Source organism: Numida meleagris, chromosome 11, assembly GCF_002078875.1.
Source record: "Numida meleagris isolate 19003 breed g44 Domestic line chromosome 11, NumMel1.0, whole genome shotgun sequence".
Lineage (NCBI taxonomy): Eukaryota > Metazoa > Chordata > Aves > Galliformes > Numididae > Numida > Numida meleagris.
Genome location: NC_034419.1, coordinates 14,614,594 through 14,626,077, shown reverse-complemented (window position 1 = coordinate 14,626,077; position 11,484 = coordinate 14,614,594). Strand labels below are relative to the sequence as shown.

The 11,484-nt window shown below is 39.6% G+C and overlaps 1 protein-coding gene across 4 annotated transcripts; it reads right to left on the bottom strand.

The window, feature by feature from the left end:
- Positions 1,249 to 11,484, bottom strand: KBTBD8 (kelch repeat and BTB domain containing 8). 4 transcript variants are annotated; one of them, XM_021409583.1, is made up of 4 exons: positions 11,399 to 11,484; positions 9,168 to 9,378; positions 7,537 to 8,651; positions 1,249 to 4,880 (listed from the first exon to the last, which is right to left on the bottom strand). In XM_021409583.1, the coding sequence occupies exons 2-4, from the start codon at positions 9,314 to 9,316 to the stop codon at positions 4,417 to 4,419; spliced, it is 1,728 nt and encodes a 575-aa protein (XP_021265258.1). In that variant the 5' UTR covers positions 9,317 to 9,378; positions 11,399 to 11,484; the 3' UTR covers positions 1,249 to 4,416. The 4 variants fall into 4 exon arrangements, with proteins under 4 accessions (XP_021265258.1, XP_021265255.1, XP_021265256.1 ...); XM_021409580.1 differs by having other exon boundaries at positions 11,326 to 11,456; XM_021409581.1 differs by having other exon boundaries at positions 9,168 to 9,327; positions 11,326 to 11,425.

The window sequence follows — 11,484 nt, the reverse complement described above, 5'->3', positions numbered from 1 at the left end:
CAGCTTCTGCAGTTTTAGCTTTGTTGTCCCAGCTGCAGACCCTGAATTAACTTGATTTGTCCCAAGGTGGTCAGTGCAATTTGGCTATCTTTTCCTGGCAGTCTCATTATTTTACTGTGATATAACTTTTTCCCTCAGGGACCTCCGAAGGAGGTCTTTGCCCCCCACCCCCCTTCATCAACTTCAGCTCTCTTAACTTCTTTAAGTCTCAACGATTCATTACATACTAGCATGTTGCTAAACCATACTCTAGCAGTAGAGAATCTTCTCCTGCGAGTCCCTGTTGTTTTGGACAGAAGAGAGGTGCTCCAACCAAAGAAGACAGCAGACAGGAAAACTGAGGCTAGAATGCTTTCACCATTCAAGTATGGGTAACTACAACTGTGAATTCCATTGCAGGGACAAATTGGACTCTCAGTTACCATTTTATTAGCAAACTCCAGAGAAAGAGCAAGAGTACAGCCAAATTTAGTTAGGCCTGTCTGTGCCCAGGCAGAGTCCTTGGATGGGGAAGCAAGCAAAGAGTGCATACAGTTCAGCATGCAGTGTTGATTTATTCAGCTCACTTAAAAAAAAAAATCTTCAACAGCAAGCCCATCTCCTCCATGCTGGCTCTATCACTTTTTCCTGCTAGTTCTTCAAGAGCAAGTATCTTTGATTTTTAACAGAAATCGGTCTTTAGTCTGACAAAAGGAAGCATACTGTTCTGAACTGCAATCAGGAGCGAGCAATCATCACTTCAAACTCACCCAAGATGATTCAGGATCATTGTGCAACATTCTTCAGAAAGGTGCATGCTGCACCGAGTAGCTCACAGTCTGTGCATCAGCCTGCTGCACGGTGGCCTGTGCACGGGGAATGAAGTTCTCTACTCAGCAAGGACAATGGGAAATTCATTAAGTGATATTTTAGGGTTTGTCAATATACAGTGCTATTGGACTCCTTAACATCTCAGCAAGAGTGTCAGCTGCAGGTCCCCACCTTCAAAGAGAGAAGGGGCAAAATGTTGGCACCTGTACAAGCAAATGAAAAGTTAGCCACAAAGAAAGAGACAAAGAACAAAGCACCTTCCACCTCAAGCAGCAGTCTGGGGCTGCCTTAAAGGAGACGTGACATTACAGGAGCTTAGCCATGAGAGTAAACAGAAAAAAAAAAATTAACAACCATCAAGAGGATATCAGAGGGTCAATTTTCAGAAATCCATCAAAATTTATGCAATATCATTACCACAAAACCAGCTGCCCTCAATTGTATTTCAACAATAGGTTTATTTTAAGAAACATAACATGACATTAAGTAAAAATGCAAAATTGTGCAATTATGGCAAAATGTTTAAAAATCCACACATTTGCCCTCATAGGACTACAGTACTTCTTACTAACATACCTGAGCACTGAATGTTGGGTGCCATTTCTAAACAGCTTTACAAACAGGGAGCTTGTCAATTTCTTGTAGAACATACAAACACTGCATGTTTGGTGCACCAGAATTGCTTTTAGTTATCCTAAATTTTACTGAAAGAATCAAGCAGAAATTACAAAATGCTTCCTTCTAAAGTAATTAGTAATTTCGGAAAAGATTTACACCTCTGTAAATCCTTACAATACTAGAAGTTAATTTAATAAAAGGGAAAAGAATGCAGAAAAAAATACTAAATGGGCAGAAAACAGACAGGTTACTGTTTAAACATTATCAGTACCTTTGGTGCAATTATTTTTTTTTTCTGTGCTGTGCAAGTTTACTTAAGCTCAACTCTAAAACAAAAACTTTACCAGGAATCTGACTTTCAGCAAAGTGTAGAAGCATTTAAGAATTGGCAAAATCTCACAGCTATGTTACCGTCTCAACAAACTCCTCATGCAAAAGATTCAGTATATTCTACTCCCACAGCAAGTTCCAGGATTTAGCTTTGAAACACATTACAGACTTGGATCACACCCTCAGTTTGAATGGTTAAACAGAATGGAGATCTTCGTACTTTAGTGCAGATAAACAAAATTAACAAACCTACTGCAGAATTAACCACAGCGTATTGTACTTCTATACATCACATGACCAGTCAATTGCTAACTCAATTCTATTTCATAGTTTCAAGTAATATATTGAAATTTGTTCTACTAAATAAATATAGAAGATTGTCAAAAAGCAGCAAGAAGTCTCGTAAATATTCAACCAAGCTTAAACAAAAAGAAAAGTTATATAACACTTTGCAAAAGAATGGTTTTACACACAAATGCAACACTGTTAGGGAGGGTGCTTCAGAAAGCTTGCAGCTAGAGGCCTACAACAGCGCAAAGAGAGCCAAGGACTAAGGATAACTTTAAAAATGAAATTAGTTGTACTAAAAAAAAAAAAGCTCTTATTCTTGGCTATGGATATATAAAACAGCATCCAGAAGAAAACTAAACAAAGAAACAACATGCCTCAACACGCTTGCTAAGACTGCGTTTTACAACAAATAACTTTACTTCAGAAAAAAAATCCGGCGCTTGCATCTGAAAGAAGCAGTTTGGTAAATCTCTGGAAGATGAGGTATGTAATGCAAAGAGGCTTTTCTTTTTTTTTTTTCCTTTTCATTTCACAGTTTTGTTTTTGTCTTTTTAACGTTTTGTGCAAGAACTGAGAAGTAGAACCAGGCCAGTATCTCTGTATATCAGAAAGATTCCATTTGGGAACATAAAGACTACATGGCGAGTGAACGTTATCCAAATCCTCAGCCAGGCCAGGGGGATAAACATGAGTGAGGTCACTGTTTGGCTCACTGAAGTATCAGCTGTTAAGACAGATAATGGTAAGAACTTAGAGCCAGTGATGGCCACTGCCATTTCAAGTTAGCTGGTTTATTCCTTCAGAAGATTTGAGAAATAGGAAAGAGTAAGATCGCACACACCTGTCGCTCTGGAAAAACTAGACCTGCAGCAAACCAAACGTGGCAAATTAGAGCCACTAAGATTTTTAGGATTCCTCTTTTCCCTTTTATGTCGAGTTTCCACTATTGAAGTAGAGGCTGAACTTCGAAACTTTTTTTACTTCTGGAAAAGTAAGCTACATGTTTAATACATTGAGAAACGTGTTGCAGTACATTGGATTTCTATTCTAGATCAGCATCTAATATTATTTAAGCCATGGACACTTGTTACCAATTTTGCTTTAATACACTGAATAACGGAGACAGCTCAGTAGTGCAAAATTTTCACATTATAGATCAGAATGAAATAGAAGATATTCGAGGGCTCAATCACAGGGAGAAAAAAATAACTTGTCAAGTTAAGCCACACATTTTAAAGTTACTGGAGCACATGCTAACACTGCACACAGCACTGTACTTTAGTGGAGACAAAAATGAACACTCCACAAAAAAAAAGTCAATATTAAGGCCATATCCTGTCACCATCCTGTGCAAGAATACCACTACAGTAAAAACGTTATGTTAGAAAAGACACTATGATGACAGAACAGGGCCTGGAAACAGACACTCAATGAAAACTACCAGGCTGTCTTAAACAGCAGCATAAGGTTAGCCCATTTCAGACAAACAAGTATTAAAAATGTACTAGCACCATCAACTTTTGGATTAAAGCCCTTTATGGGATGAAAAATAAGTTTTTTAAGCAGTGTTATAAACGTTTTTACAGCACTACACCTAAACGGCAGAAAATAGGTGTTGGGATTTGTTTTCTCTATCTTTTAACCTCAACTTTCAACAGAAGTTCATGGACAGGAAGTGGTACAGTAATCTGAACAGGCCTCCTTCCAGGCAAAGGTACTTCGTGTTCCAATTCTGACTTGAGTTTGTCCTTCCAAACTGTAGTGCACAAACAACAACACAAAACATGTTCACGGACTTCAAGAACAGTACAAAAAAAAAAAAGATCACTATGAATCAGGATCTACCATTCCTCTATGCCATTTTAATTTCAAATGAAAAAAGAAAACAAAGCCAAAAAAAACCAAACACAACTTAGTGATATTGCCTCAAATTTTACCCGTATTTAAAAAAAAAAGAAAAAATGAAAAGTCACTTCAAAACAGCTTGGACATCCTTAGCTATTAATGCTAGATTTTCTTTCACTGTAGTGCATAGTTATCCTGACTCTTCCACTTAACTTGCTCTTACCACAAATACACCCCTCAAGTATGACATGATTAAGTGTATACCAGAAAAAAAATGCTGATAATTGCACTTCGTAACCTCCTTCTCATTTCCCAGGAAAATATCAGTAAATATGAAACTGAACCAGTAATACCCTTCACAGACTGCAACCTTTAAAGAGCACCCATCCCCACATACAAAAAAAAACAAAACTGTCTGTTTCAGCTTACAATAAATACTGACAATTTCTTTGTTTTAAGACGTTTTCTCTAGCATCAGATCACCACTGAAATCACTAAGGCCTGTTACTGAAAAAAAGAAAATTAAATAACTTTCTGAAGACACTGTGGATACAACTTAGCAACAACACATTCAAAATGCCGGCCTAAATCCCAGAGCCTATCTGGAGTCTCATACACTTTTTGCCACTGGTCAGTGACCTCATCATACTGATAGAGCGAATTCTTCCTGCTGGTTCTGAAAACGTGTTCTTCAACAGTGACTTGAGTAGCTCTGACAAACAGATGGAGTTTGTTTTTGAGGAGTACGAGTTTTATGTATGGATTAATGGATTGATCACAAGGGAAGTCTTTTTTTCGAGTCCACTTATTTTGTTCAATGTCATAGGCCTCTACGGTAAACATACGTTGATGGTTTCCACAGGTTCCAGCTATGTAGTAGATGGAGTCATTGTACACAGTTGCCAAGCCTTGGATTCTAGGCACAGTCATCGGGGTCAAAAATCCCCAGTAATCCTTCTGCGGATCATAGCAGAGAAAAAATTCCCCTGAAAAAGAGAGGAAAAATAAAACATAACTTACGCTTTATTTCCATAACAGCAATCCTGTAGCTATTAAGTTTTCAGTTATATTCTTCAGTTATATAGCTATATTCACTAACGTCTACAATTTTTTAAAAGCCCTGATCTTAGAACAAAAATCTAACATCATTTGCTTTCTTCAGAGTGCTTAGAAACATTAATAGCGAGAGCAAAAGCTACTTTGGGTTTCTATCCCTGCTGATGAAAACTGAATCTGAAGCATACCACGAACACTGTGGTGGAATACGTATCTCCCAGCTATCATTTACTACTTTTAAACCACGCTTAAGAACTTGGGATAAAACCTTTCAAGATTCCAGCCTTCAAACATCCGAAGTATTTGCTCTGTTCTTTAGTATCTTCACAAAGCGTAACCTACAGACTGGAAAATCTTGGAATTCAGTGCTTGAAAGTTGTTAAATCTGAGCAAATAATGTATCTTGTACTACAGACTTTGAAGCTGTTTGTATCACTTGGCTAGGCTACACAGGTTGATTGGGTTTCAAAGGATGCCAGGTGAATACTTGCATGAAGCTGTGATTCATCATTAGTTTTGTGATTGGACTATGAGGCACCTCTTCTGTTGAGTGCACAGAGCAGCTTATGCAGACTGTAGATAGCAGAAATTCAGACGATTGAAAGCCCATGCTCTGCAAACTTGGTAAGAAGAACATGGATAAAAATTACCTTGCCTTTTATGAAGCTTTGGGGGAACAAAGGGCTACAGTTCGCCAAATATTAGTGTAATTCAACTTCATTTATATTTCAGACGGATATTTTAAAGAATTTTAACCATGCTGCAGTCTAACCAAGTGCTTCAAGCGTGACAAAGAATACAGACATAATACAGTAAAAAACAGTGGAATGTAGCTTAAGACATGAAGTCCTACAGATAATGCATTTTTTGATTATTCACTTTTGTTCCACAGTGTGATCTCCTATGACTGATGCCTGGAACCCAATTGGCATTTTAAGACTCATTAATCCTTACTGACTACTTCAAACTTATGAGTTTCCTCCACAAAAATTATTAATAGTTAACTTATTATAGACTACTACAGTGCAATTCAGTCAAGGCTGTCACCTATCACACAAATAGAAAAGTTACTTATTTTCTGCAACACAAATTATTTAATTTGTTGGATGGTGTGATGACGTGGTTTATTTATGCAAGCATGGAGTTGTCATTAAAACCACTGAAGCACCAAACTATTGCAAGTAAGATCTGTAAACAAGATACATTCTTATTCTATAGACCATAATATCTCTATAAAAGTTATCTGCGTTATAGCAGTTCCAATAAACATTTAAAGGATGAACAAATATTCTACATTAAAGATTCCTTGGTGTTCCTCTTTAATGATCTAAAGCAGATCTCTGACTCAACAGATTGAGAAAACTTGTAACAGAATTATTTAGAGCCACAACCAGAATCAGATGTAATATGGAAACAATGAAAGAACACCACAGTCCATAGGTCATGTGGAAGCCCTCCGACCTTACTGAGTGGCAGGAGTGCAATGTCAAGAAATCAGGTTGATTTCTGATAAATTACAGTGAGTTTACAGATCTGGGACCCAAGTTCCTGAAGTCTTTGCACAGAGATGGACGTTAGCAAAATAAAACAAAGACAATTCTCTGCCCAATCTTTCTTTCCACTTCTGAGGAGTCTTACTACAACCTCATACACAGCCTCAGCACTTTTAAGTGTAGAGTGCTACGGGGCTCAAGTACATATAAAATTACACACTTCATGTAAGCTGCACAAATAAAATTAGAAGTTGAATAGGAGTAGAATAAATGATTTGATCCATTCCCATAACGACCCTTTTCAGAGTCCTAAAATATTTCAATTACCAGTCTAAAAGAACTGCAAACATCTTTTCCATCACACTACTTTCACGTGCACGTACATCTTGGCAATAAATCATTGATAACATGCTTGTTTTAATTCTTATTGATTATTCTGAGGTACATCTCAAAAATGGATATCATCACTCCTGGTACTAGAACTTCAGTTAAATCATTTAGGAATCAAAATGCAGTAAGCTTGATCAGGTATCAGAAGATGGGATGGAAAGACTGTACCGTAATTCCTGACCAAAGAAAACAAGCTAATTAGAAAAAGATAAAGCATCTTCCTTATTTAGTTAGCTGACTTCAAAAAGTAGGGTGGGGCAGAGAGGGAAGGCCTACCGTGGCTAATTGATTTTTATGACTCACCAAGAAGAGACACCAGGAATTTTCACAGGTTCAGCTAAATAAAATGCAAAGTACTTTTTCATGACAATAGCTGCTCTTCAACATTAGTGTACTTCACCCCAATAAAGATGTAATACAGAATTTTCACCATACAATTTAATACTGAACTGTTGACTTTGCAGAAATGGCAGTCGTGGCAGAATGTGTCAGTGACACATACCCAGGGCTTGAGAACTCAAGCAGCAGCCTCACTCTTCCTCGCTCAATGCCCTCCCCAACTTTTCTCCCATTCTATTACCCTAGGGCATTGTTTAGATGTCCAGGAAACTTGGGTTTTCTAATGTGCTTCTAAGAAAAGACAGTTGGCTTGAACAACCCCCACTTCCAATCCAACACCATATAGCCAGTCAAACCACCTTACCCTGTAAAACATAGATGTTATCCTTATATTCCACAGCACTATGAAACTCCATTGCTACCGGCATTGGACAGACAGCCGTCCAACAGTTCTCTCGGCTGTCATAACACTCCACAGACTTGAGAGAGTTTCGCCCATCTCCTTCATAAACACGACCACCTATTGCATACAGTTTACCACAGCAATGAACCAATTTGCAGCCTATTCTGGCTCGTAACAAAGGAGCTTTCGGAATCCACCTATTGCCAGAGTGATCGTACATCCAGAAATCACTCTCTGCTCTGTGATCAATGGAGACCTCGCTGCTGCTTGGTCTGTAACCACCCGCAATATAAATATCATTATCAGGAGATACAAGAATTCCAACCTCCCTCAAGTCATTTGGTGGCTTGCATAGTTTAAACACTCTCCCTGTGACCGAATCTAAACAAGGCACTGTTTGCTTCTTTCCTGAGTGTTTGTGGGCAGCATCAAAGCATATGATCATTTCAGAAGCAGTCATTCCAAGCCGTTGTGTATAGCCATTGGCACTATGTTGTCCCTTTTGTACACAGCTTTTGGCCATAGCCTGTGCAAACATGGGAGGGATTTTCTCTAAAAATGTCTCTTCCAACAGAGGCATACGGATGCATTTGGCAAATATTTCTGGAAGGTGCACTTCTCTCTTATTTTGTTCATGCTCAAACCACCTTATAATGCTGTCATAAACATGTTCTTCTTTGTCTACATTTAAGTCATCACTGTCGAGTATACTTATGAGCTGGTCTTTTCTCAACTGAAGAAACTCTTGCTCTTTGGTGACACTCAGAAACTTTTTACGAATGTAGTCTTGTGATCTGTCTTTGAGTTCCTGATGACCATAGTGATCAGCAAAGATAAACACTCCAATGGAGTTCTGTGGGTCCAAATGACTGATCATATATTTAGCACACTGGTCTTGTATGGAAGGGATCTGGAAGATACTAGCTGCAGTGAACAAAGCTTGAACGTTGGCCTCTGTCAGCATTACTCTGGAGGTATATGCATAGTTCAATACTAAATGCATTGACTCTGCTTCAACACCAACTATACGAACTTCTTTCTGGGTACTCTCTGTAAGGCCGCTAGTGAACATAGATCTACAAAAGAAAAATATTTAGCAGTTTATTTGTAGTTACCTTCTAACTACAGATCTAAGAAATATACCATACCGCTAACCCCAACACCTCTGCCCTTCTATGAGCACAAATGCATTTATCAACGATGTTACACTGTTCTGCTTGGGAACCTAAACTTAAGATCAGTTCCAGACTTTAAGTCAAAAATGGCAAGCTAGGATTTCTTCCTTAATTACCCCATTAATTTCATATAAAAATTCATTCATTTTACAAGCAAAGCTCCTGACATAGCCAAGTCATTGCATTCAACTTTCAACATGTTACTCGTGTGCATATTCTAGCATGACAGAACACTTAACTTCAAAAGGAAACAAGTAGCTTAAATATAGCGTTACTGTAAAAAGCTATTTACTAGGTACACTGTAACATTAATAGTTACATGGAATATTAGTAAAACGTGTGCTCTTTTTTGGTCATTAAATGAAAATAATTTGCAATTCCCCTTTTGGTCATTCCTAGAACAAAAGACTACTGTACCTGAAGTAAGGACTGATTGCAGCAAGAACATTTCTATGACAGGAGAATGTTTTCCCGTGATCCACCTCCACTACAATATCTGTCAGTTGTCCTTCATCATACATGGTTTTAAGCTGCTGAAGAATACTGCAAGCGTGGAAGGGGTCCATTCCACTGCTGACTGTGTTTGAAGAAGGAATTCCATTCAGTGTTTGTGAAAACTTACTTGGTTCTACAAAGCAAAATTGAAACCATTTAAAATAAAAAAGCATACACGTGCAGAAAAAAACATTTAATGCAAGTTAATATTCCATATGTTCTTACTGTCATCATCCATTAACAGCAAATCTAACATTCTCAAGGGTGAGTAAATATATAAGGATATATGGGAGTGGTTTGAGTTTTTGTTTTTTTTCTGTCTTTTTTTCCTTCCTCAGTTCACTAACTTTAAGAAAAATACGGAATATTTACATGAATTCTTACTAGATATCTCTTGGGAGGTGTGTTGGAGGGAAGTATCACAATGTTTACTGACCTCTAAAATGGGAAGAACAAAGAATGCAGAAGAGTAGGACTAGCCCACAATCTACATCACCATTTCACAAGTCTGTATGCACGTACTTAACTCCGCACTGAAACAGGAACTGGCTACTAACTTCCACAAATGATGACTAACAGAGTAAGACCACAAAGAAACAGCCTTACAGTAAACATGTAGAGCAACAAACCTAGTAGATAAATTCACATAAATCTGTATATATGGTTACATGTTTTTCTTCACCACTTAAATCCAATTAACATTTAAGACTACCCAGCTGTGAAGGTACTTGCACATCATTGTGAAAACATGCAAAGAGAATACATTTTTAAGTAACATGTGATATGCTTAACAAAGTAAATCCCGAAGTGAAAATTGAGCAATACCTCAAGCACAAATATCTGTTTCGTAAGAGCAACAAGATTTTTGCGCAACACCAAAGGAGAACTCAAAAGAAAAACATTAGGTGGTAAAAGCTGCAAATCAGGTGATGTTGCTGACTGCAACAGAGAATGCCTTCAACAAATTTAGGGCAACACAAAGGGGAATAAAGGACAGCGAAAAACGACTAGGAGATTGAAATTCTAACACATGGCAAAACACAGGAGCTATGGTTTCTCTTACTCAGAATTCAGACACAGCTTTGAGCACTCTCAATTAAATCAGCAGGGATCTGCTGGTCGGGCACACATTTTCCTGGTAGGCTTAAGGCCAAATATTGTCAGTGTCTCTTCAAACTACTGTTAGGAGAAGTCTTCAAAGCACCTTTTTTTTTTTTTTTTTCCCCTCCAAATAAGCTAGTAAATACTGTATTTAAAGATAAAGTCTACAACAGGGTGATTGATCACAGTAACTAAACACCAACATTCAAAAACTAAGCGATCATGGGGAAAGCAGGGAATTCCGACATTTTTCAGAAATAGTGCCAGCCACTAGTGATTCCAAGGCAATAATACCCGGTACATGGATGCCAAGGTTTCCTACCTGGCCAAACCTTAACGTACAGTAACGCAGTGATGTAACTGCCACGGCAGAGGAGTTTCATTTACTTTGTAACACTGAAAAGGTTCAAAACAGCCCCTCCCCGACCCTGCCGGTCACCCGGACAAGGCAGCTTCCAGCACTGATGGAATCAACCAGGAACGCTCTCATCCACGTATTCGTTTTTCTGTTTAATCCGTAACACCATGCACTTCACAGGTCTCACGCAGCCACTCTCACCGCCTCCATCTCCTTATCACAACAAGCACCTTTTCCTTCTACTAATCTTCTTCCCACTCGCACCCCTGCTCTTCCCAGTACCCCCCACCCCCCTGCCCCCCCCCCCCCCCCATGCTGGGAGCAGAGCTGGGGGCAGAGCAGGTCCTTGCAGCTGCAGGCCCCGGGAGCTCCCCCCCCAACCCAGAGCAGGACCTGTCGTGCTCTTCCCCCCCCCTCCCCCGCCCTTCCCTCGGGTATTGCGAATTATGGTGCTCTCCATTCTGGATTCACTCTCGTTTAAAACTGCTGCTAAAGGCCATTGCNAACCCCCCTTTCCGTCCCACCTTCCCCACACCGCACCCCAACCTCGCAGGCCCGGCGTGGCCCACCAGCTCGGACCGCGCTCCCCAGGCCCGAGCAGCCCTCCCCCGTCGCACCAACCTCCTAACGCTGCCATTCTCGGGGCCCCAGCTCCGGCAGCGGGAGAGGGGGGCGGCCCGAGAGGAAACGTCACCTGCGCCGCTTCCTCCGCGCCGCTTCCTCTCCGCTCGCTCCCGCAGAAGCCAACCCCGCTCTCGACACCGCCCAACACGGAGCACG

Coding starts and splice junctions, on each gene's coding strand:
- KBTBD8 (XM_021409580.1), bottom strand. Junction 8,652..9,167: donor GCAATCAGTCCTTACTTCAG/GTACAGTAGTCT, acceptor TTTCTTTTGTAG/ATCTATGTTCACTAGCGGCC. Junction 4,881..7,536: donor TAACATCTATGTTTTACAGG/GTAAGGTGGTTT, acceptor TCTCTTTTTCAG/GGGAATTTTTTCTCTGCTAT.